At 52.6% G+C, this 25,416-nt stretch overlaps 1 protein-coding gene and 1 long non-coding RNA gene across 4 annotated transcripts; both read right to left on the bottom strand.

Moving 5' to 3' along the window:
- Positions 1 to 739: 739 nt before the first annotated feature.
- Positions 740 to 25,386, bottom strand: MCRIP2 (MAPK regulated corepressor interacting protein 2). 3 transcript variants are annotated; one of them, XM_054714568.1, is made up of 5 exons: positions 25,185 to 25,386; positions 5,447 to 5,564; positions 1,675 to 1,802; positions 1,344 to 1,445; positions 740 to 1,111 (listed from the first exon to the last, which is right to left on the bottom strand). In XM_054714568.1, exons 1-5 carry the CDS (start codon positions 25,321 to 25,323, stop codon positions 1,041 to 1,043), a joined length of 558 nt encoding a protein of 185 aa, XP_054570543.1. In that variant the 5' UTR covers positions 25,324 to 25,386; the 3' UTR covers positions 740 to 1,040. The 3 variants fall into 3 exon arrangements, with proteins under 3 accessions (XP_054570543.1, XP_008155875.1, XP_027989947.1); XM_008157653.3 differs by lacking the exon at positions 25,185 to 25,386 and adding an exon at positions 5,674 to 5,917; XM_028134146.2 differs by lacking the exons at positions 1,344 to 1,445; positions 25,185 to 25,386 and adding an exon at positions 5,674 to 5,917.
- LOC114228410 (uncharacterized) lies at positions 23,618 to 25,144 on the bottom strand. Its single transcript, XR_008555751.1, has 2 exons — positions 25,038 to 25,144; positions 23,618 to 24,096 (listed from the first exon to the last, which is right to left on the bottom strand). It is a non-coding gene; the product is annotated as an uncharacterized LOC114228410 (long non-coding RNA).
- Positions 25,387 to 25,416: the final 30 nt, after the last annotated feature.

Here is a 25,416-nt window from a genome sequence, read left to right as displayed (position 1 = left end):
ACGGCGTCACTTCCGCCTTGTGGACCACGTGACCTCGGGCCGCAACTTCCACCTTAGCGGCGCTGAGTTCGCGGTATGGTCTCTTGCCCAGTCTGCTCTGGCCACTCTTTCGCTGTCGCAACCTGGGGTAGGAGCCTTTGTCCCCAGGTTCCTGCGGGCACTTTCAAGCCAGGACCCAATAGGGGGGCTGTAGCGCCACCAGCTATGGGATCCAGGGAGGTTCCTGACTCGTTCTGGGGTCCACCTCCATTTCCAGAATGACACGCACCCCCAGGAGCGGTCCACACCCACAGACAGCCCAGCCCTCTGGAGGGAGGGTGCACACCCGGGTACTCCCACTTCATCCTGTCAGCCATGAGGTCACCTGCCCAACAAGCTAACAGTGTCCCACAAGAGCCTAGGGCTGAGCAACCCCAGCTCCCATAGTCATCTGCCAGGGTTTCCCCAAAACCTATCCTGAGACCCGGCCCCAAGCCTGGGGCTCTGAGACCCCATCCCAGATCCAGTTACAGAACATTTATGGGCCTCCAAGCTGGGCTCAGGCACCTGCCAACTCCAACAGGGAGAGGAAGCAGGAGTGGGTGTCAGGTGGGGCAGGGTGAGATTCACAGACTTCCAAGGAAGATGAGCTGGCCCCAGCACCTCTGTCAGGACACAGGAGAGCAGCTACGCAGAGCTGAGAGGACCCCTTCTACCCGCCCCCACACACACCAAATAAAGGCCACTCTGAAAAGGCAGTTTCTTGACTTTATTAACCTGGAGCTCTGCCATACCAGCCCCAGGGGCTGGTGCCCAGGCACAGTGAGCAGGATTGAGGTCAGACAGGTTCAGCCCCTGGCAGCCTGGCACAGCTGGGCCAAGGGGTTAGAAGGTACAAAAGTCCAAATGCTGGCACTTCAGGTGTGGCTGGCATCCAGCCTGGCCCAGAGGGAACACGCCCTGCTGCAGTGGGTACAGGATGCCATGGTCCTCTCCTAGCAGAGGGTCTGCCGTGTGGCAGGGCCAGGCTCGCGCAGGCAACGTTCCTTCCAAAGCAGCGGCTAGGAGCAGTTAGTGATTCTGGCCAGGAACTGCTGTGCCCACCACTCATCCAGGTCGATGGGCACGAAGTCTGTGGGCAGAGCAGAAGGCTGGGCAGTGATGTCGCCTCCCAACCTGTCAGCATCTCCCCCCCTCAAGCCGACCACAAGCCCTTCACTCAGACCCCAAATGTGGCAGGCAACTGTGAAGATGTGGGTCAGGTTCAAGTCCCCTCTGCTATGCCCTGGGACTAGAACCTGGCAGGGCCCAGGTCACTGTGGCAGGGAGTGGAGGGGTCTCCCTGAGGGTGGGGGAGGGCTCACTTTGCAGTCTGGGGTTGGGGGTCTTCTCGACATACTGCACAGGCCTCGGACTGCTCTCACCGGCTGGGCCACCACCCAGCTGCTGCTCCACTTGCTGCCAGGCTGTAGGGAGAGGACAGTCAGGCTGAACCAGGCCTCCCTGTCTCCACCCCCCGACCCCAGGGCCACTCTGGACCACAGCCCAGAAGTGGAAGTAGGCAGCCTTCTGGACTGTCGCAGGACAAACAAGTTGAGAGCCCAGGAAGAAGCCAGCGCTCTCGCAGCTGCAAGTCAGGTTACAGTGGGGAAGAGGACCAGTGGCCCAGGCCATACCCTTGAGCCTCCAAACTACCTTCGGACACAAAGCGGACATTCTCTTCGTGGGCCAGTGTGTAGGTCTCCTGGGTCGCCTCGATGGATGGGGATGTGGTAGGGGGCCTCCGGCCATTCACTCGATTGAACACAAGCCTTGGCCCTGGACTGTGGGAAGAGGGAGGAGGTGATTGGTGATTGTTCCAAGCCTAGGGGCTGCCTGGTGGAGTTCCAGGCTCAGGCTCAGGCCACACCCACCACCCCCAGGCCAAGCCCAGCCTCAGCCCTTCCCTGAACCACAGCCTTCCTACAGCCAGTGGCCAAGGCCTCTTTCCTGCAGGCCTGAGCCCCGCAGCAGCTCAGTGCACACCTGCAACCCCTGGCCCTGAGGCATACCTTTGTCCCAGTTCCCCAGCAGGGCTCCATACTCAAGGCACACAGGCACCCCTCCAAGGATCTCTCAGGCACCCCGCCTACCACCTGCCTCCCACCTCCCATGGACTGGCCAGGCCTCCAACAGCCTGGGTTCTGACTAGTTGTGACCAGGTCACTCTGTCCCAACCCCACCCACCAGGTACAGTTCTTGGCCATTTCTCTCCACAGAAGCTTCTCCATCTCATCCATGCCCCAGGGTGGGAAGAAGAACCCAAACAAGAGCCCAGTGGCCTCTGCTCCAGGCCCCATAGGGATGAGCCCCAAGGAATGGCGCGCAGTGTGGGGTGGGCTGTTCTTCTTGTGGAGGTGCGCCTGCACCCTGGCCAATCCCTGCCAGCCTGACAAGGGCAAGGCTCTTGCTCACAGGGGTGGGAATGCTGAATGAGGGGATGGCCTCCGGGTGCTGGAGTCCGGCCCAGTGGGCATGCTATGTCCAGGGGGCCGCTGGGCCCATCCTGGCCAGCTGGACCCAGGGCTGTGATGGGCCATGGAGGGAGCAGGGCCGCACCTAAAGCAGGAAGTGGGAGCCGGGAGTCCTGGGCTGCACGTGCCACTCCGCCAGGCACTCTCCTGCTCGCCATCCTGGGCTCAGGTGCCCCACCGCTGCTCGGACTTCCTCCTCAGCCGAGAGGAGCACTAAAATAAAGAGGAGCGTCTTGAGGGGCACCGGTCCCACCAGCTCTGGGCTACCGGGAATCTACAGGGATGGGGCTCCTCCCAGTCTGAGCTGCAAAACCAAAGGGTGTGACTCGGACAGCCCCTCACCTGCCCCATACATGCACGCACGCATGCACACGTAGCAGGCACACACACACATGACTGCAGACTTCAGGAAAGTTTGCAGGCTGGCTACTGAACAAGGAATAAATAAAGGGAATTGCAGCCCTGGGCTTCAAACCACAGGGACCAAGGTGGGGGCTGGCACCAGCCTGGCCACCCCCTGTCCTCTGTGGGCAGTTAGTGTGGTTACATAAAGCCACTACACGGGCCCTCTGGGGGAAAGGGCACGGGCTCCCATGTGCTCCTGTGGATGAAGGCCGCCCTGTGCCTGCTCCCAGGGACACTGGCAACAGGCAAGCTCCCGCCCACAGCACCCAAGTCTCTGCTTAGCACCAACAGGGGCATCTTCTCACCTAATCCCTTCCAAGGCCCCCAAGGTAGACCTCCCACCGGTTTTCAGCCCAGAATCTGGGCTCAAACGAAGTGACCTGTCCAAGGTCACCTGCCGTGACGAGTAGCAGCATCAGGCCTTAACTGCACATCTATCTAACCCCACAGCCTACAGCTCAGGTCCCAAGCCCCCTCCCCACCTGCCTGATGGTCTGCCCCTAGACCTCTGGTGGTCACAGGCCCCCATTTTATCTTCTTCCCAACAGCTGATATAGCCTCTCTCCTGTCTGTCTCTGGCTGGGAGGGAGAGCTTGTCAGAGGTACAGACCCATGTGGCCTGTTCACCACCCTGACCCATGACCAGCTAGAACCCAAGCCTGTCCATTTAGCGGGTCAGACACTGTGAACATCTGCAGAGCGCCAGGCCTGCAGGATGGATGCAACACCCCCTCCCTCCTGGGCAAGTTGGGGCAAGGATGGGGCGTAGTGAAAAGGCTCCGCAGAGGAAAAAAGCAGGGAAGGTGGGCAGGAAGTCAGGGTAGAGCCATTTTAGAGAATGGCCCCCTGAGAAGGTGCAGTAGAGGTCGGGGCTCCTCCATGTATAGGACAGCTGGCTGTCTGACCTCCCAGTGGGGGCTCTTTAAGGCCACAGGGACTAAAGCGGGAAGTTCAGGGGAGGGGGAGTGACCTCGGAGAGAAGGGCAACCAGCACAGCCAGCACACTCTCTTCCTGCTCATCCCTCCTCTGCACGCTGTGTGGGCGGCCCAGCTCCCTCAGGTCCAGCCTGTCAGCACCCTTCTGGCCCGGGACTTGGCAGGCTGCCTGTGCCCACTGGCTCAGGGCATGCTGAAGGCGGAGGTGAGGCCTCCTGGGAGTTTTAAGGGCTCTGGACTATCTTTCCCACATCCTTCCCCAGCAGGCGGGACATGGAGAAGAAGGTGATAAGTTTCTCTAGATAAGAGGTTGGGGAGCACCGTGGTCCATTCCAGCCCCAAGCTACCTGACTGGGTGACCAGTGGTAGCTACACACCTGTGCCTAATTCCTTCCCCTGGGAGGTAGGGGCGCTGTGAAGACCAAGGTCCAGGTGACAAGGCAGTGTCAGCACAGCCTTGGTCCCAGAGAGAAGCCCTGAAAGCCTGCTCACTTCCCTCCCCAGGAGACCCCTGTGACTGGCCTAGAACATTTTCCTCACTAGATAGAGCCCCAAAGTGTCAACTCAGCTCAGAAGGGTCCCCCAAAGGATGCCTCCACGTGTGGCATTTGAGGCCTGTAACTGAGGGAGAGGGGCAGGCTGAGGGATAATCCCCCTCTGTCTTCCCCACACACATACACACACATACATCCCTGACCTCCTGACCAACTTTAGAGGCTGTCTGTCCTCAACTTGGGAAGTCCCCCTTGCCAGCACCCTCCTCCTCAGGCCCTCCTCAGCACTGCCTCTGGGGGCCCCCCCGAGTCTGCTGCCCTCACCCACAGCCTAGGCCAGGAGCCCTCAGCCTGTGTGTGCCTAGACCAAAGCCAAGGCCAGGGCTTGAGCTCTGGGGGAGGAGAATCTGACCACCAGTTCATGGTAGTGTGAGGCCCAAGTGTCCAGGACTGAGCCTACTGTGGCTGGTCTTAGGCTCTTGGCACCAGCAAAACTGCTGGTCAGAAAAGGCGAAAACTGCAGGCTCCAGAGAGCCCTGGGCATCTTTGGGGGCCTCCAGGGCCCAGCCAGGGTGTTTGGGGTGAAGGGCAGAGGAGGGCAGTGGCATGGCAACATCAGAGGGAACCACGTGCCCCTCTCCCCCAGCTAGCTCTGCAAGCAAGGAGTTGGCAGCCAGACAGGATCCTTGAGGGCCAGCGCCCTGGGCCATCATGCACCCGCGGGAGTCCAGAGCAGCTGGCCTTAAACCTTGGCCTCTGAAGCTCAAGGTCGCCCGGACATTTGACTCAGATGCCTGGAGCCCCTCCGACCTTGGAGCTAGTCGACTTTCTTCCGGGGTCCCACAGGACTCCTAGTGGGGGTGTCTAGCACTTCGGGCCCAGCCCCATCCGACCCAGCTAGGTGCCAGGTGAGGCATTAGCGCCGTGTGGGAACCAGAGCTGCCCGCGCGGGCAGGGCGAGGCGGGTGGGGTAGGCGCGCCCCGCCCCTCCGCGCCCGCCCACCTCGAGCACGTGGCCCAGTCTCCGCTAACCTTTCCCCAAGGTCACTCTCCGGGCCCCCGAGACGGCCGGCGGGGGATGGGAGGACCGGGCTCCAGCCGGGGCCGCGCGCGTCTTACCTTAGCAGGGGCCAGGGGCCGGGTGGCTGCGCCCGCGGGGGCGGCGGAGTGGGCGGCGCGGGCTGCCGGCATTTCAGGAGCTCGCCGAGCCTGCTCTCCACTTGCTGCTGTGTGGGCCCTGCGGGTACAGGGAGGGCGCGTCAGCCGCCGCTGCGCCAGGACCTTGGGCGGGCCAGGCGCGCGGACCCCTACCCAGCCCTGCCCGCCACCCGCCCGCCTGTGCGCACCTGTGCGGCGCTGCGCGACCAGCTTGCTGGGCCCCTTGGTGATGGTGTACATGGTGCGGAGGGCCGCTCCGCGCAATGCTCGGACGCACGCCCTCGCCTCCCCGGCCCGCGGGCAGGTCCGGTGCCCTCCACCCGAGCTCGCGCTAGGCTGGTGCCGTGGGCACGGCCCCTTTAACGGGCGGCGGGAGGGGGCGGGCCCGCTACACGCCCCCGGCTCTTAAAGGGCTCGCGCTACGCGGACCGGCCCAGGGGCACGAGGCGGAGGCGGTGCTCTGGCTCCTGGGGAAATTAACCCGATCTGGCGAGGCCAAGGCGGGGCCGGCGGGCGAGAACAGCGTCCCGCCCCACGCGGCTCCAAGCCAAGGCAGCGGTAGTGTGGTGGGACCTGAGACGCCAGTCCCCCGCGCTGCCCGGGGGCCAGGGGAGCCAAGGGGCACCCACACCGTGCGCGAGGCTCTCGCCCAAGACCTTTGCTGGGTCAGCAGTGATGTCCCAGAAGGCGCTGGGGTACAATGTGTGCACCCTGGAAAAGAGAGCGCTCCTACTCTTGTCGATGGCCTCAGCCAAGGTGCTTGGGTGGGCAGGACAGTGTGAGGGGTCCGACCCTCTCGGCCTGGGTATTGGACTGAGGGCGTCAGAGATGAGGGGTCCGACCCTCTCGGCCTGGGTATTGGACTGAGGGCGTCAGAGATGAGGGGTCCGACCCTCTCGGCCTGGGTATTGGACTGAGGGCGTCAGAGATGAGAATAGGGGGTAGGTGCTCAGGGTTTGGGTAGTTGACAGACACCCTGGGAATCTTCCTTCCAGCCCAGGAGACAGGAGCCGCATTCTGCTCCGTGTCTCAGCCGCCCATGCCCATGCGCACTGCCAGCCAGCCCCAGGGCAGGGAGCGAGCATTTAACAATCCGGAGACCAGTGGGGAATGGGATGTGGGGAGGGAGACGGTGAGGTGGCCCCGCTTGCTTATGTTATTTTGAGGCAGGTCAATACGAAGTTAGGGAAATTCCTTGACAAGTGGAATAAGGGAAACAGACAAAATAATTAAACAAGGCCAAAGATTTGAACAATTTATGGTCAGCTAATGAATCACAAGGTTTTGTTTTTCCTAACCAAGGACACTTAGGAGCAAATGGTTTACACAGTCCAGACCGTGGCCTGGATCCCTGTCCCTCTCTGCAAGAATGTTCTTTAAAATTAACCAGCCCAGCCCAGCTGGTGTGGCTCAGTGTTTGAGCGTGACTTAGGAACCAAGAGGTCACTGGTTCAACTCCCAGTCAGGGCACATGCCCAGGTTGCTGGCTCTATCCCCAGTAGGGGGCGTGCAGGAGGCAGCAGATCAATGATTTTTCTCTCTCATCAATGTTTCTATCTGTCTCCCTTCCTCTCTCCCTAAAAATCAATAAAAACATTTAAAAAAATAAATAAAACTAACCAAAAATTACCCTGGCCTCTATATACATACATTTTGGTAAATCAACATATTGAAGGACACAAAGCTAATGAATATTCTATTGAGACCCTTCCCTGAGACCTCCCCAGGTTGTATCTTTGCTGTTTTTCTCCTAAACCCTAAGGGACCCCGTGAGACTTGCAAGAAGGGGAGCAGTGGGCAGCAGCAGCTCGTCCTGGGCTCACTCCCTTGCCTGTCTCCAACGGCCCCTTTTTCTCTGACTTTCTCCTGTTGCTTCCTCTACCTTAAGCCTTTGTTTCACTGTCCCCGACTTTAATAAACATACTCTCAAAATCGCCTCATGTTGTGAAATCTTTCCTACCTAAAGTCAAGAACCCATACACTACCTGGGGGCCCTAGACACACCCACTCCAGGCCCAGACCCCATCTGGTACATTCTGTTGCCCAATAGGGGGAACGAAGTTGTTTTGTTTTGTTTAATGTCTTTTTTAAAAATATGTTTTTATTGATTTTTTAGAGAGAGAGTAAGGGAGAGGGATAGATAGTAACATCGATGAGAGACCTGCCAGCATGGCTCAGTGGTTGAGCATCGACCTATGAACCAGGAGGTCGAGGTTCGATTCCCAGTTGGGGCATGCAGGAGGCAGCCGATCAATGATTCTCTCCAATCATTGATGTTTCTATCTCTCCCTCTCCCTTCCTCTCTAAAGTCAATTATAGCCGAAACCGGTTTGGCTCAGTGGATAGAGCGTCGGCCTGCGGACTCAAGGGTCCCAGGTTCGATTCCGATCAAGGGCATGTACCTTGGTTGCGGGCACATCCCCAGTAGGGGGTGTGCAAGAGGCAGCTGATCGATGTTTCTCTCTCATTGATGTTTCTGACTCTCTATCCCTATCTCTTCCTCTCTGTAAAAAATCAATAAAATATATTTTAAAAAATAAATAAATAAAATAAAGTCAATTATATATATATACTAGAGGCCCAGTGCATGATGGAATCATGCACGTGTAGGGTCCCCTACACGCTTTCGCTTTCGATCGCGGTGGAGCTGGGTGCCTGTCCGCTGGTGCACCAGGCCTTTCAGAAGCCTCCAGCGCCGGAGCAGACAGGCACCCAGCTCCCCCGCTTTTGATGGTCTGGGGTGGGATGTGAGCTCGCTGCCCCAGAGGCCCCTTCTGTTCCGCAGCACAGCCATGGCGCAGATGCTGAGCTCGAGCCGCCGCTGGTGATGCGAGCTCAGTGTCCTGCCGGCCCAATCCGCTACCGGGGCCACCCCGAGTCCTGCCCCCTGCGCCTCCCTCTGGCCCAATCGTGGGCGTAGTGGAGTGATGGTAATTTACATATTACCATTTTATTAGGTAGGATAAAGAAATATTGATGAGAGCATCCATCAGCTGCCTCCTGCACATCCCCTACTGGGGATCAAGCCCGAAACCCGGGCATGTACCCTGACTGGGAATCAAACCAGCAACCTCTTGATTCGTGGGTCAATGCTCAACCACTGAGCCATGATGGCCAGGCTCTAATTCATCTTTTTTGTCACTTCTCATCATTGGTGTGGGGGAAACCTACCTATCAGCTGTGGAGTAAATCTTTCATCAAAACTTGCCTCATCACAGCTGATCAATGTTTCTCTATCATCAATGTTTCTAACTGTCTATCCCTCTCTCTTCCTCTCTGTAATAAAATCAATAAAATATATATTAAAAAAAAAACTTGCCTCATCAGCTGTAGCCAGTTTGGCTCAGTGGATAGAGCATTGCCTGTGGACTGAAGAGTCCTGGGTTCGATTCTGGTCAGAGGTACATGCCCGGGTTGCAGGCTCAACCCCCAGTAGGGAGTGTGCAGGAGACAGCCAATCAATGATTCTATCATCATTGGTGTTTCTATCTCTCCCTTCCTCTCTGAAATAAAAAAATATATATTTTTTAAAAACTTGCCTCATCAATGCTGAAACGGAAGGTAAGCCTGCCCTCTGGACACAGAGCCACCCACCCTACAACCATCCCCAGGTCACACCTGGGTGACTGGGTCTGATGAATCAGGACTGGATCACCCCTGATGTCCAAAAAGACCCTTTTCCTCCCCCGCTGTTTGGCTGGCATGGAGTTGAGTCCCCTGTCTGAGTGGGGTAAATCCATCCCGAGAAGCATCTGGCAAATGTATAGGTGGTTGGTAAAGCCACCCTCAGGGCAGAGGGTAAACATGCTTTCTCTTTGTATTTCCCTGTCTACACTTTTCTCTGCTCATTCTATATAATAAAAGCCTAATATGCTAAGTGTCCGGTCATCCAATCTTTCATTCAACCAATCAAAGCATAATATGCTAATGATATGCTAAGGCCGTTCAACCACTCGCTATGATGTGCACCAACTACCAGGGGGCAGACACTCCAACCGGTAGGTTAGCTTGCTGCTGGGGTCTGGCCAATGTTCGGGTCTGAGCAAGACGGGCCAGACAGGCCCTGGAGCCCTCCCAAGGTCCCTCCCAGGGTGGCCAACCTCCCGCATCCCTCCCTGGCCCGATAGTGTGCCTGTGGGGTCCCTCGACCTGGCCTGTGCCCTCTTGCAATCCGAGACACCTTGGGGGATGTCGGCAAGCCAGTTTCAGCCCGATCCCACAGCCCAGGCCAAGGGACCCCGAATTCGTGCACCGGTCCTCTAGCATTATATAAATCCTGGTCATTTATTTCAGCAGTTTTAACAACTTCATTCGTGTCATGCCACACCTTATCCTCTATCACCTGGTTTCTCTTTCTCCTGTTTAAGCCACTCTTTGGGACACTGCATATGTAATTCCTTATCTTGGGGTCAAGGCTTTGTTTCTACAGCTCAGCACAGATTTCATTGAGAGTCTCAACAAGTCTTCCTACTGGGTAATTAGAAATGTAAACAAGGCCTGGCAGGTTTGCTCAGTGGTTAAAGTGTGTATGTGGGTGGGGAGGGGGGTTCAGTTCCCAGTCAAGGTCACATACTTTGGTTGCAGGTTCAATCAATCACCAGCTCCAGTGGGGCACAAGCAGGAGGCAACCAGTTGATGTGTCTCTCTCATAGAGCTGCTCCTCTCTCTCTCTCTCTCTCTCTCTCTCTCTCTCTCTCTCTCTCTCTCTCCTCCCCCCTCCCTTCCACACACTCTAAAAAAAAAAAAAAATCCTCCCTCCTTGGGTGAGGATTAAAAGGAAAAAAAGAAAAGTAAACAAGGCTAAGGTAACTGAAGGAAATAATGAGTGAGCCCTTAAACACCCTAAATCCTCCTCCTGGAGGCTGGGGAGTTGCCTGGCTTCAGTCCTCAGAACAATAGGGGAATTAATACCTCCCCCACGTCCTGTGCAGGTTGTGGGAACAGCAGTAGCAACTGCCTCACCTCAGTGTGAAGGGGGGGAAACTGGCATTAAAACAAACAAACAAGCAAAAACCCCTCCAGCTGCTAGGCCACCCAAGCCTGATCTCACCCTCTCCTCTTCTCCAGCGCCTGAAAGTGCTCAAGGCCACTAGGTAATTAAACAGCTCACCTTTGAGCACACTAAAGGAATGCAATGATCACCAAGAATCCAAATGGTTAGTTTACATTTGGTTAATGTCTTTTTAAATGATTAACATAAAGCCCTGCTGGTTTGGCTCAGTGGACTGCAGACTGAAGGGTCCGGGGTTTGATTCTAGTCAAGGGCACATACCTCAGTTGCTTCCCAGCAGGGGGAGTGCAGGAGGCAGCCAATAGACGTTTCTCTCTCATCGTTTCTAACTTCTCTATCCCTCTCCCTTCCTCTCTATAAAAAAATCAATAAAAATATACTTTAAAAAATAATAAAATGACTAACATAAAATACATGTTTGTTTTTGCTCGGCTTTACAAAAAGTTCATATTATTTCTATTATACCTCTTGAAAATGTGCTCTGGCCAGGTGGCTCAATTGGTTGGAGCATTGTCCCATACACCACAGGGTTGCGGGTTCGATTGCCAGTCAGGGCACATGGCTGGGTAGCAGGTTCACTCCCAGGTCGGGGCACATACATTGCTCTCTCTCTCTCTCTCTCTCTCTCTCTCAAATCAATAAAAACATATCCTTGGGTGAGGATTAAAATACATATATTTAAAAATTATGAAATATGTTCATATATTTGCCAATCTAAAGAATGCTACTTACTTTTAGTTGTCACTAAAAATTAAAATTTCTAAGAATTAAGAATTCTAATCAAACTGGGGGGAAATATGATTTTGGTAATAAAAGATATAAGTTATGGTAATATATTTTTAAGAAAACAGGGAAAAAGTAGGTTGTTCTAAAGTTGGTTTTTTAAGAAAAGACAAGCTAAACGGGACTAGGGAAGTCGCAGAAGGTCTGTGTAAGCCGCAGAGGGACTGTGTAGAGGGAAGAAGCAAAAAGAGAAGGGAAAAGAGGTGAGAAAAGATTTTTAAAAAGGACATATTACAGGAAGAAAAGACATTGGAGAAGGAATACTCAGGAAGGGAAATGGAAATGGGAAATAAGGAAGAAAAAAGGCACAGAGATGATAAAACAGAGTGGTAATCTTAATAACAAATTAAAAGGTCGGGAAGCTCCCTTTAATTTTTCAAAACCAATTGTTATTTCCCCACAGGAACCCCAGGTACAACTGACAATAGGGAACAAACTCATTAATTTCTTAGTCAAAAAACACAAACATCAACCCTGAGGGCTGAGGACTTCTGGGGATGCATTTTATCCAGCAGGCGGCCCCAGACACCAGGAAGAAGTTACAAAAACTAGCCTTGGGACCCCAGACCCCACTAAGCAACGGGAAGCCATAGCTTCCAGTGTTTTGACAATGGAGACCGCGCAGAGAAAGAGCAAAAAGCCACCTGATGGGAACAAGAGGCTCCCTTGTTAGGCTCAGCTCTAAGTCCTATGCCCCCTCAGGGTCACCCAGCCCCCAGACAGCAAGGGACAGCAAAGGGTCAAGGTTTGGCTCAGTGGCTAGAGCGTCGGCCTATGGACTGAAGGATCCCAGGCTCCATTCCTGTCAGGGCACATGCCCAGGTTGTGGGCTCGATTCCCAGTAGGGGCGTGCAGGAGGCGGCCGATCAATGATTTTCTCTCATCATTCATGTTTCTATCTCTCTCTCCCTTTCCCTTTCTCTCTGAAATCAATTAAAAATATTTTTTTTTAAAAAAAAAAAAAGGAGAAGAAGAAGAATATAAAGAGAAGAAGTGCCCACAACTGACTCTGGCTCTCCTGCCTGTAGGACGTGCCCTTTGCCAGAGGGGAGGCCACTGGAAAAGCGAGTGTCCTGGGCTCCAAAGGGAACCCGGTGCCTCCAAACCAATGACAGCCGAAGCACCTGAGGCCTCCTACCGCTCCCACCAAACATCTGCCCATCATGCCAGGGAGCCTTGGGTAACCCTTGCTGTGACAGGTAAGCCCATTTCATTTTTATTAGACATGGGGCTGCTTACTCTGCTCTGACTCATTCACCGGGGCCTCTTTCTCCCAAAACCTGTTTGATCACCGGGGTAAATGGGCATTCTCAACGCTACCATTTTACTTAACCCTTTGGCTGCTGCCTCGGGAATCTCACTTTTAGTCAGGCCTTTCTTGTGGTTCCAGGGTGCCCCATTCCCTTATTAGGGAGGGACATCTTGTCTTGTCTAGGAACTCATGTACCCTGGGAGCATTAGCCATGGAAGACAATGGACCCTCATTGTTATGCCTGATGGCCAATCTAACGTCTCACCCTGAACCAGAAATTAATAAATTCCAGGATCTGTCCTCGTCCAAGTCAACCCCAAGGTATGGGAACTAGAATACCGGGCAGGGCAACAAATTTATCCCCGCCCCCCCCCCCCCCCCCCCGCCCGCCCCATCAAGGTATCTCTAAAACCAGGATACCCTACCCTAACCAAAGACAATACCCCCTAAAACATGAGGCCACAAAAAGGGATCAAAACTCTCATTGAAAAATACTTAAAGCATGGGCGTCTCAGGCCCTGCGGGTCCCCAAGCAATACCCCTATTCTAGTACAAACGCCAAATGGAGAATACTGGTTTGTACAAGACCTAAGCGCAGTAAAGGAGGCTGTAATTCAGGTACATCCTATAGAGTCAAACCTCTATGCTATCTTTTTAAAAACTATATTTTTTTTATTGATTTCATATAGAGGGAGAAGGAGAGAGAGATAGAAACATCAACGATGAGAGGAAACATTGATCTGCTGCCTCCTGCACACCCCTCACTGGGGATCCAGCCCACAACTTGGGCCTGTGCCTTGACCGGGAATCGAACAGTGACCTCCTGGCTCATAGGTTGATGCTCAACTACTGAGCCATGCTGGCCTGGCCCCCCTACACTATCTTAACTCAAATCTCAGGAAGAGCCAAATATTTTACAATATAAGATTTAAAGAATGCCTTTTTCTGCATTCCCCATCATCCTGCCCCCCCAGTACTTATCTGCATGTGAATGGACTAACCCCCAAACCAGGAAAATTTGCTAATATACATGGACTGTGTGCCCTCAGGCTTTAGGGACAGGCCCCATTTGTTTGGAAAAGCTTTGGCCAAAGAATTAAGAGCACTCTAATTGACCAGTGGTACCTCCTACAACGCTGATGCCTTATTAATTTCCAGAACTAACATGACTCAGGTAAAAATTCCATTCTGGTATTAAACTTCCTCGCAGATAGAGGATATAAAGTTTCTTCAATAAAAATATATATATATTTAAAAAGGTCCTAGCCGGTTTGGCTCAGTGGATAGAGCGTTGGCCTACAGAGTGAAGGGTTCCGGGTTTGATTTTGGTCAAGGGCACATGCCAAGGTTTCGGGCTCAATCCCCGGTAGGGGGCATGCAGGAGGCGGCCAATCAATGATTCTCTCTCATCATTGATGTTTCTATCTCTCTCCCTCTCCCTTCCTCTCTGAAATCAATAAAAATATATTAATAAATAAATAAGTAAAAATAAAAATATATTTAAAATTTCTCCCCAAAAGGCCCAAATAACCTCTCAGCAGGTCCAATACCTTAGGGTATTTACTTACCCCAGGAGCCCAGACCCTGTCACCCCAAACAAAACAGGCCATAGTGGCTCTCCGGTCCATACAGTAAATGACAGCTTCAGGGACATTTAGGAATAGCTGACTTCTGCTGCCGTAGACACCAGATTTGGGGCGAATTGCTAAACCTCTGTTAAGGTAAAAACATTCAAACCTGTGAAGAATTTTTGTGAGTTTTTTTGAGCCAAATTGTCGACAATTGCTGGGAAGCAGGATCTCAACAGATTGGGATAACGTTCCAGAGAATGGCGGCGGTTTTTCACCTATTTTTATACATTACAATCAAAGGAGGAGACGTAGGTGGGTTACATGAAATCCATCGGTATTAGACTAGAGAGGCAGGAGAAAGCAAAGCGTGGAAACCTCTGGGATTGAATCAAGAGTAAAATGATAGACATATGCTTTTTTTACTCAGGTGGGCACCGGATAGTTAACAGTCAACAATTAACATGATAGTAATAACAATGAAGAAATTTGTGGTGTCTGTCCTGGTGCCCGGGGCATTTGGTTGTGCCCTGAGGGGTCCAGAAAAAAAGGGGAAGTTACAAGTTACCCTGACATTTCAATGATAGATGCAAAAAGACAATAAGCTCAGTTAAGGTAAAGCTCAGGGGAGGCCTTCGTGGCAGTCTTGCAAACTTAGAGACAAAACAAACAAACAAACAAACAAAAAAACTCAGAGACCTAAAGTAACCACAAAGGATGGTCTGAAATTAAACTTTGACTAAAAGCAGTGATGGTGGGTAGTTACACCCTAGGCCGGTATCTTCACTGACAAGGTCAATCTTTACCTTAACTGAGCCTACCTGTCTCTTCGCATCTATGATAACATGCCCTTGAAGTGTCTGGGTAACTTGTAACTTCTCTTTTTCCAGACCCCTTGGGGCACAACCTAATGTGCCAGGACAGACACCACCAATTCCTTCATTGTTATCATGTTAATTGTTGACTGTTGACTGTCCTGCACCCACCTAATATGTGTCTATCATTTTAGTTTTTATCCAATCCCAGGGGTCTCCCCGCTTTTCTTTCCACCTCTCTAATCTACCACCGATGAATTTTATGCAACCCACTTATATCCCCTCCTTTGATTGTAATGTAAAAAAATTGATGAAAGCCCGCCATTCTCTGGAACATTATCCCAATCTGTTGAGATTCTGCTTCCCAGCAATTATCAACAGTTTGGCTCAAATAAACTCACAAAAATTCTTCACAGGTTTGAATGTTTTTACGTTAACACCACCCTTGTCTCCCAACTGTTTGTGATAGAAGGGCTCCATAAAACTAAAGGAAGTGACCCAACAGCGTGTGCTCTACTCCAAAAATCACCCCGAGTCACCTCCTGACCCCAGTACAACACTGGGGCACATACCCTGGGAGGATTGGCAAACTGATGTCATTCATATGTCCCCCCAAAGCTAGATTTAAATATTTGCTAGTATTTGTAGACACCTTTACAGGATGGATTGAAGGCTTTTCTACCAGAACAGAAAAAGGTACTGAAAGAACTCTTACCCAGGTTTGGACTACCAAGAAGCTTACAGAGTGACAACGGACCCTCTTTCGTAGCTAAGATTACACAATGGCTGGCTCAAGCTTTAGGAATCAACTATCACTTACACTAATTATGGAGACCTTAATCCTCCAATAAGGTACAAAGAGCTAACCAAACCCTAAAAGGGACTCTAGCCAAGCTATGCCAAGAACTTCAGGATGTCTATGAACCTGGGTGTCTATGTTACCCATAGGCCTCGTGCGAATGAGAGCTGCACCTAAAGAAAAATCACAAGTTAGCCCCTTTGAACTTGTTATCCTATATAATAAAAGGCTCAGTGGATAGAGCATCGGCTGAACAGCGGAACGACCGGTCGCTATGACGTGCACTGACCACCAGGGGAAGACGCTCAACACAGGAGCTGCTCCCTGGTGGTCAGTGCGCTCCCACAGGGAGTCGGGCTCAAGGCTGGCCAGGGCAGCAGCGGTAGCGGGAGCCTCTCCCGCCTCCATGGCAGCACTAAGGATGTCTGACTGACAGCTTAGTCGGACATCCCCTGAGGGCTCCCGACTGCAAGAGGGACCCACCCTCTCCCCCCAGTGCACGAATCTCATGCACCGGGCCTCTAGTAGAATAATAAGAAGCTAGGTGCTTCCCCCTCTCCTGTTTCCCCTCCCCATCTCCAGGTATCCCCTAACCTCTAAGGGACCCCATGAGATTTGCAACCAGGGAAGCAATGGGCAGTGTCAGCTCCTCCCGGGCTTACCCCCTGAACCTGTCTCCAAGGCCCCCTATTCTCTGACTTCCCAGCGAGCCAAGGCAGCCAGCCTAGGCGCTCCTATGCCCTTCCTTGTTTCACTCTCCTAAGTGTATTTTTGCTGCGGTCAATAGATTCTTGCTTGCTTTTCTACACTTTGTCTCTGAAATCTTTCCCTCAAGAAGACAAGAACCGAGGTTTCCACTCCCCAGTAACATCTTTTTGGTATAACCCATATAACCCAGGAATTTGGGGCCATTGTCTCTCTCAATTGGCCCACTCCTCGCTTGGAGTGTATCTTCAATAAATCCCACTTTGCTTTATTTCATATTTGTTGACCTTAAAATCTTTTCCGCGACAACGAAAAGACCCGAGGTCCCAGCTGGTAGCCCCAATCAGGAACAATCACCTCTGGCAGTCCCTTTCTCAGGTCTGACCCCCTAATAAATGAGGAAACCCTCCAGCTGTTGTCTTATGCCATTAATCTAGGACAGGAACAACAAGCACTATAGGAATATGGAAACAAAATTCTATGAGCCGCTGATAAAGACTACCAACATAAACACGTTAAACCGGGAGATATGGTCTAGTTTAAAACCTGGAGACAACTCTCCTGAGTCCCAACTACAACCCAAATAGAAGGGCCCCCGTCAGGTCCCACGAAGCGCCCCAACTGCAGTAAAGTTCAGAGGGATACCTTGTTGGGTTCACTTATCCCGAATCAAACCGGTTTCTTGTGAATCCCCACAGGAACCACAAACTGAGACCTACTCCTCTGAACCCATCAAGTTCCTCTTCAAGAAACAAGAACCTGTTACAGATAAGTGACATCAAGGCCGGGCCTTCATAGAACGTTCTTTCTCTTATTTCTAACACTCTTTCTACCCGCCTGTCAATATGCTCAGCCTTCTTCCTGGAAAGGAATTTTTCTGTCTCTGTTGGATTTAACCCTTGTCAGATAAAGTCCCAGCTCCTCCATGTACTAATCTTCTTGTCAAATCTGTCACTTCTAGGGTACAACAATTCCATGTCAAGATGACACTTCAGAGATCCCAGCCTAACCCTTTACTTTAGAAGAATCAGCCAACGGCCTCTCTGTTCCAGTCTCAGACCCCATTCCCTTGTCCTCCCTGGATCAGGCAGGGAGAGACATCCATACCCCACATGGGCAGGGACTATGACCACTGTCAGCAGGAGTTACTGAAAGTGGACCGTCCTCCCTCATCAACTTGAAAGGGTTTTAGAGATGGAAGTCTCTAAGGGGTGGGGGGTTGGGGGGATGAAGCAGGATAGTAAGAAGCTAGGGAATTTTCTTGACAAGTGAAATAAGGGAAACTGAGACAAAATAATTAAGGCCAAATTATTTGAGCAATTTATAGTCAGCTAATGAATCACAATCTTTTATCTTCCCTAACCAAGGACACTTAGGAGCAAATGGTTTACACAATCTAGACCATCCTGGGACAGAGCAGCCTTGGTCCCAGTCCCTCTTCAATATTTTCTTTCTTTCTTTCTTTCTTTCTTTCTTTCTTTCTTTCTTTCTTTCTTTCTTTCTTTCTTTCTTTCTGTATGCTTTTATTGATTTAGAGAAAGGAAGGGAGAGAAACATCCATGAGAGAGCTCAAACATCCATCGGCTGCCTCCTGCACGAGCCCCAGTGGGGACCAAGCTTGCAACCCAGACATGTGCCCCCACCAGGAATCAAACCAGCAACCTCCTTGTGCGTGGCAATGCTCAACCAACTGAACCACACTGGCCAGGTTCAATAATGTTCTTTAAAAATAAAGCTAACAAAAAATTACCCTGACCCCTCTATTCACACATTTTGATGAGTCAACATATTGCTTTACTTTCAGTAACAATCACCTCTGGCAGTCCCTTTCTCGGGTCTGACCCACTAACATTCTGTTGAGACCCTCCCCGGAGACCTCCCCCAGGATTCCAAGAAAGCTAAAAAGACTCAAGACAAAGACACAAAGTGAGTTCTCTCAAGAGCATGCCCATGCCTTGTATCTTTGCTGTTTTTCTCCTGACTCTAAGGGACCCCATGATACTTGCATTCAGGGGAGCAGCGGGCAGCGGCAGATCGTCCAGACTAACCTTCTGAACCTGTCTCCAAGGACCCCTTTTCTCTGACTTCTCTCTCCTGTTGCCTCTTCTGCCTTAATCCCTTCTTTTGTTTCACTGTCCTCAGCTTTAATACACACTCTCACAATCCCCTGGACTCGAGTTGTGACGTCTTTCCTGCACAAGGCTGAGAGCCCACACACCTCAGGCAGGCCCGAGGCAGATCCACTCAGGCTTGGTCCCCTTTCTGGTGACACTCCTACACCCCGGAGCACAGTGGTCTGAAGCCTCCTACCCAGGCAGGGAAGACAGTAAGCAGAGGGGAGAGGAGTGAGGGGTGTAGAGGGAACAGACCAGCAGAAGGAACCCCTCACCCCACCTGCTCTGTGCTGAGTCCCTCCCAGGCCACCCTATGCATCTGTGTAGGTGACAGGCCTGCTCGGACCCTCGAGGAAGCTTGCATCCCAGTGGTGGGTGGGCTGTCTTTCCTCTCATGGACAGCCATTAGCTCTGCACCCTTTAGCTCTGCACCCTGTCCCAAGCAAGGTTCAAGGTCAAATGCCTTCCTCCCAGCTACCTCCTCAGGCTGGGCTGGGCCTGTGACCCTGAGAGGCCAGAGGAGGGCTGGGCCCCAGGCAAGAACATGTCCGGGAGTCCAGGATTCTTTCCACCCTGCGGTGCCTACCCCTACCCCCAGCAGCATCAAGGCCAGCGTGTTCCTGCACCAGCTGTGCTGGCTGTCCTGGCCTTTCTGGTGGCCTTGAGCATGCTGCTCACTCACACTGGGGAGACACCACAGGGTGAGGTGGCTGAGGAGGGCCTGTGTCCTGAGCGTCTGTGTGCCGGCAGAGGGAGCTAGGTCCTGGAGTACCTCCTCACCCTCACCCCCGAAGCTGGCGCAAGCTTTCCGAGAGCGCCTCATCACCAGGCACCCCCTCTGGCTGGCCTGGATAAGGGGGAAGGATGGGCCCATTAACTGGCAGACAGGCCCAGCCTCTGCTTAAGCCCTCTGGTGGTCAAGGCCCCAGGCTGTAATATCCTGGCCCTGCCCACAGGCCTACTCTGAGGTCAAAGGTTGGGTCCAGAGACCCGAGAAGGGCCCCGGGTTACCAGCCCAGTTGGAATGGTCCTGACAAGTGGGAGGGGAGGAGGCACAGGTCAAGCAGGGGCTGCAGGGGTGTGAGGGTGAGAGACAAGGGAGCAGGGGGAACTGAGGAAGGATGAAGGCCAGGTCGTAGGGGCAGCTGCCAGCCTCACTGCTCCCAGGACACAACTATGAACACAAGACTCATCCTGGCTTGGGGACAAAGGTTGGCATCCAAGGGGCGTGGGATGGGCCCAGCCAGAACCCCCCCCCCCCCAAAACTCAGCTTGTTTCTCTTGACCCAGCAGGAACCCCAGTCAGCTCTACAAGGTCTGCCGCCCCATCCCCCACCTCCCTGGCCTTCCTCTGTGTGGAGAGACTGTTCAATGACCTCACTGCTGCGGGCCCTCAAATTAGATCTAGCCAGAACAGAGACTGCTCCCCCAAACCCCCTCAGAGGCTGTACATAAAGCCCTGCCCTGTGCCCCAGGCATGCTGCTTTGTGCTGCCTCCTGGACAGGCCGTCGCCCTCCCCAGGCAAGCATGTAAAGCACTTCCCCGTTATCTGGGGTGGATTACACCCCAGAACCCCCATCCATTTTACACTGGCCTATGTACTATATAACCCCCTAACCCCTGTCACATTAAGAACTGTTAACCTAAAAAAAAAACCAGAGAAATAAAAGAACTGTTAACCTCGCCCTGGCCAGTGTGGCTCAGCTGGTTCCTATAATGCTTCTAGAGAGCTAAAGCAGAGCACCACCTAAGCTCTCTCCCGTTGCTCCTTCTGCCCTAAAAAAAGTTCTAATCCGGCTGCTGTGGCTCAGTTGGTTGAGCAACGTCCCACACACCAAGAGGTCCCTGGTTCAATTTCCAGTCAGGGGTGTGCAGGAGGCAGCCAATCCATGTTTCTCTCTCATGGATGTTTCTGTCTCTCTCCCTTTCCTTTCCTCTCTCTCTCAAATCAATTAAAAATATCTTTTAAAAAAGGTTCTAGGTGCAATACTAAATAAAATGTTATGAAAAAGATGAAGGGAGCTTGCATTTTCATTCATCCTCAATCACTCTCCAGACCTGAGATCCATGCCCTCACCAACCCAGACAGGAAGCTGGGCTTCTGCCAGTGGAGGGGTGGCCAGTAGCCCCCAGAAAAAGGCTCTGGCTAAATGCTCCATCTCCACTGCCCAGCTTCTAGCGAGTGCCCAGCTCATTCCCAAACCCAAGTGCAGTGGGTTGAATGGTGGTCCCCAAAAGATACGAGTGCTTCGAACCTCAGATTGTGACCTTATCCTATATAATAAAGAGCTAATATGCAAATGGTTGTCACATCCTCACGCCTTCAATCCATAAAGGCTCAACACTGGGGAGAGAGGAATGGGGACCAGCCAGGCTGCGGCCCGGGAGAGGAACAAGCTGGCCGCCCTGCAGTCCCGGGCGCCAGTGGCTGCGCCTGCGCCTGTGGCCTGGGAGAAGGACAAGTTGCCCATCCTGCGGTCCCGGGCACCTGTGGCTGTGGCCCAGGCAAAGCCGCCCACCCATGGTCCCCTGTGGCTGCAGCCGGCCTGGCTGAAGCTGGCCCGGGTCCTGGGTGCCTGTGGCCAGCCAGAGGGAGGGAATCCTGGGTCCTGGGTGCGGGGCGAGGCAGAGGCAGTTAGGGGCGATCAGGCCAGCAGGGGAGCAGTTAGGGGTGATCAGGCAGGCAGGCAGAGGTGGTGAGGGGCGATCAGGCAGGCAGAGGCGGTTAGGGGCGATCAGGCAGGCAGACAGGCAAGCAGTTAGGAGCCAGTGGTTCCTGATTGTGAGAGGCAGTCGGACATCCCCTGAGGGGTCCCGGATTGGAGAGGATGCAGGCCGGGCTGAGGGACCCCCCCACCCCTGTGCATGAATTTCGTGCACCGGGCCTCTAGTGTGGAATAAGTAAGGCAAAGACTTTGAGATAAGGCACCCTGGATTAGGGTGGGCCCTAAACCCAATGATGAGTGTCCTTGTGAGAGAAAGGAGAGAGCTATTTGGTCACAGGGACATGCAGAGGAGACAGAACAGGGAAGATGGAGACGAACTGGAGTGATGTGGCCACAAGCCCGGGAATGCCTGGAGCCCCCAGAAAGCCTCCTTGGGCTTTGAGGGAGCTGACACCTTTAGTTTGGATTTCTGGCCTCCAGAAATGAGAAAATGAATTTCTGTTGTTTTAAGCCACCAAGTTTTAGGGTACAGTGGAACCTCATTTCTCAAACCTCGTTCCAGAAGGCTGTTTGTGATTTGTTCGAAAATTGAATTATGTTTTCCCATAGCAATAAATTGAATTAACCCGTTCCAGACCCCCAAATGATTTCGTTTCAACCTTTCTTATATACAGTACATGTCTAATATACTGTTTAATTTATAAATAAACACTTCTTTTCTTAAATTTATAGAACCACCCCCTACTAGCCTTAAATTTTTCATATATCACTGCCTCTGAAATGCTATCACCGGCTGCTGCTCCTTTATCCAATCAACAACAGTTTTTCTACCTATTCAATTGCCTGTGATTGCTGTTTTGTGAGCACTTTTACACGTTTAGCAACATTAGCATTTTTGATGCCTCTTTTTGTTTTAAAATTGTGCTAATCCTGGATTTCGCCAGCAATAAAAGCTTGTTGCCTTAGAGACACTTTTTGTCATGCTGAGGTATCCGCATGAAAGGGTTGTCAAGTCGAAAACTAAAGTTTTTTTCTGTGAACATTTTTTTCTTTTTTTTTTTTTTAACAATTATATTTTATTGACTTTTCACAGAGAGGAAGGGAGAGGGATAGAGAGCCAGAAACATCGATGAGAGAGAGACATCGACTAGCTGCCTCCGCATACCCCCCACCGGGGGATGTGCCTGCAACCAAGGTACATGCCCCCGACCGGAATCGAACCTGGGACCTTCCAGTCTGCAGACCGACGCTCTATCCACTGAGCCAAACCGGTTTCGGCTGTGAACATTTTTTTCTGTGAACAATTTGGTCAGGAACACAATTGCTCGAGATGGGAGACATTCAAGAAATGAAGTTTGCTGTTATTTGTTACAGCAAACATACCAAGGGGAATAGTTGTGGGTGAGGGAACTGAAGGCGAAGCATCCAGGGTGTGTGGAGGACCTGGGAGGAAGCGAGGACCCCTACTGGGGTAGGAAGGGGGTTCAGTGAATGGTGGGTACATGGGCCTGGACCCTGCTCTCGGCTCTGGTTGCTCCACAGCCCTTTTGTAGGTAAGCATGACTGGGAGGAGGTGGGGGACCTTGTCCAGGAGCCCCTCCCTCACCAGGCATTTCCTGACCCCAAGACGAACCTGGAGGGGGAAGTGCAGTATGGGATGTGCCTCCCTCAAAGGAGGAAGCAGCGGGGCCCTGGACGGAGGCCTAAGGTCAAGACCAGAGGGAGGTATGCAGTGTGGGCACTCCTGGGGGTCCTCCCAGAGGCTGACACATATCTAAGATGTTGCAGAAAATGCGTACTCACATAAGCTCCGGTGTTCTCTCATGTGCTCACACGTATTCACACAAGCTCGTTCATGCACACATTCACACACACACTGCAGCAAAGGCTGCCACTCAGCCATGTCCGCTGCTTCTGTGCCAGGTTCTGAGCATGGTGGGTGCTGAGGGCGGATGTTGGCTCACGGCGTCCAGCCTAAAGGGGTGGATGTGGCAGGTAGTTATCAACCTGAGATCAGTGCTATTAAACAGGCATCGCTGCTGGGCATTTGGGCAGTTCCTTAAAGCAGCCCATATGACACGGGGGACGCAGGCCGATGGGTCAGTCTCGGGCTCCTCCCCTCTGAATGGACACAGGGTGTAAAGGAAAACTTACTTTTCTATATTTATAATGCCTGACACCGAATGTATACGTTTTCCTCACCAAGTAATTCTCCAGTTCTCTGCAGACACCAACTGGTTGTCCTGTAACTCAATCCTGACACTAACTGCCTGGCATTAGGGCATACCCATAGGCTAAGGGCTCAGTCCCACAAGACCGCCCAATTTCAGACCCCCAAGTCACAAGTCCAGGAGGCCAGCTATAAATTGGGGTTCCCATGACTGACCTCCTTGGATTCCATAATTAGAAAGGCTCACGGAACTCAGGGAAATGCTTTATTTATGTTTACTGGTTTACTATAAAGAACACAGGCGGGAATAGCAGGAAGAAGAGATGCATGGGGAGAGTGGGGGAGGATTTGGGGCTTCCATGCCCTCTCCAGGAGCACCACCTCCCCAGCACCTCCACATGTTCACCAACCCGGGTTTCCAAACCCCTTCATTTAGGGTTTTTATGGAAGTTCCATTACACAGGCTGGTTGATTAAGTCATTGTGCGTTGGTGACTAGCTCAGTCTCCAGCCCCTCAACCTCCTAGGAAGTCAGGAGCAGGCAAGAAAGTTCCAAGCTCTATGTAATCACAGGGTGAGTTCCTCTGGCAACCAGCCCTCATCCTCCAAGAGTCACCTCATTGGTGTAAACCCAGGTAAGCCTGAAAGGGGCTTGTTAATAACAGCAAATGCTCCTCTCACCCCATCATTCAGGAAATTCCAGTGTTTTAGGAGCTCTGTGACAGGAACTGGAACAAAGACAGAATATATACTTATTATCGGACAATACCACAGGGTGCCCTGTGCCCAGGGAATCCCAGGTGAAGCAAGCAGGAAACAGGTGCTTCTAGGTTAGGGGTGGGGGCCGTATAAGGGCCAAGAAATCATTTGGTCTGGCCCTGCCAAGGCATTAGGGGTGAGTTAATTAAAGGGCCAAATATAGCAGGCTAATTTTTAATGTGGTCATTTTGTATGGCCCGTTTTTTTTTAATAGCAACATAAATTTATATTAAGCGAGTTATATTAAGCAAATGAAGCTATAAATATCCAAGTGGCCCTTGGCAGAAAAAAGGTTCCCCACCCCGGCTCTAGGTGGGCTAGGAGTGGTGAGGGGCTTGGGAGGTGAGGGGCGTAGGCAGTGAGATCTCAGGTGACCATCGCTGGTCACAGGCGGGTCAGGGGCAGGGAAGTTCATTGAGAGAGACCTCTCCTCCACCCCGAGATACGGAAAATGTTTAGCTGGCAAACCAGGAGAAAGTGAAGCAAAAGCGGGTCAGATTAAGAAAAGCTCGGGGCTGTGAAATGACGTTGAAGGAAGCCGGGTGGTCACAAAGCAGAATGCCAATGGCTCTTCCTGGAGGGGGCGGCCCGCCCACTGAGTGGGACTTCCCCAGGGAGGCTGTGCGGACGGGCCACCCCTGCACCGCTCAGGAAGTTCACTGCCCTCCACACCTGACTAGACCCACACCCCCTGGTCACTGGTCCCACCCCGCACGACCCCTGGCCCCTGGCGGGCAATGCCAGGCTAAAGCCTGGGTTAGAGTCTGAGTGCCCTAGGTTACCGGGGTCTCCCTGGTGAAAAATTGCCAGCAAAGGAGATAAGCTAGTCTTGACTGAGGGCACCGGCTGTCAGCCTGCGGAAAATGGCCCCTCTGAGGCATGGGCCCCAAACGGACAACTGGGGAAACACCTTGGATACAAATCGGCTTCCGATCTGATTCAGGGGTCACCGATTCCTCCCACCATCCGCGGACCCCGGGCTAGCGCTGGTCATTTCAGTGTCACAGACAGGCCCGGAGCATCACCGAGTCCCCTTCTCTCCGGCTGGCCCGCCGACCTGAAGCTCCCCCGCACGCTTCCGCTCGGGAAAACCCGCGGTTGCCATGGCTTCCACGGCGCAGGCCCCAGTCGCGGCGGTCCACAAACTCCGGTCCCTGGTTCCAGCTTCCAAGCGACATAGTGAGACCTCCCACCATCGCGGACCCGGTCCAGCCGGCATTCCTACCCTAGCTGCCGGCTGCAGCCGCTAGACCCGCCTCTCCCAGGCTGCGGCCGTAGGGGTGGCGCGG

The sequence above is a fragment of the Eptesicus fuscus genome, chromosome 4 (assembly GCF_027574615.1).
Source record: "Eptesicus fuscus isolate TK198812 chromosome 4, DD_ASM_mEF_20220401, whole genome shotgun sequence".
NCBI classification, from domain to species: Eukaryota; Metazoa; Chordata; class Mammalia; order Chiroptera; family Vespertilionidae; genus Eptesicus; species Eptesicus fuscus.
The sequence above is the reverse complement of the archived record's forward strand: the minus strand, read 5'-3'. Positions and strand labels throughout refer to the sequence as shown.

Excerpts from the sequence above, each read along its gene's own strand:
- MCRIP2 (XM_054714568.1), bottom strand. The coding sequence starts at position 25,323 with ATGGTGGGAGGTCTCACTATGTCGCTTGGAAGCTGGAACCAGGGACCG. Across the intron at positions 1,803-5,446 it reads GGCCCCTGGCCCCTGCTAAG|TCCAGGGCCAAGGCTTGTGT; the intron begins GTAAGACGCGCG and ends CTCTTCCCACAG. Across the intron at positions 1,112-1,343 it reads CCCCAACCCCAGACTGCAAA|ACTTCGTGCCCATCGACCTG; the intron begins GTGAGCCCTCCC and ends CTCTGCCCACAG.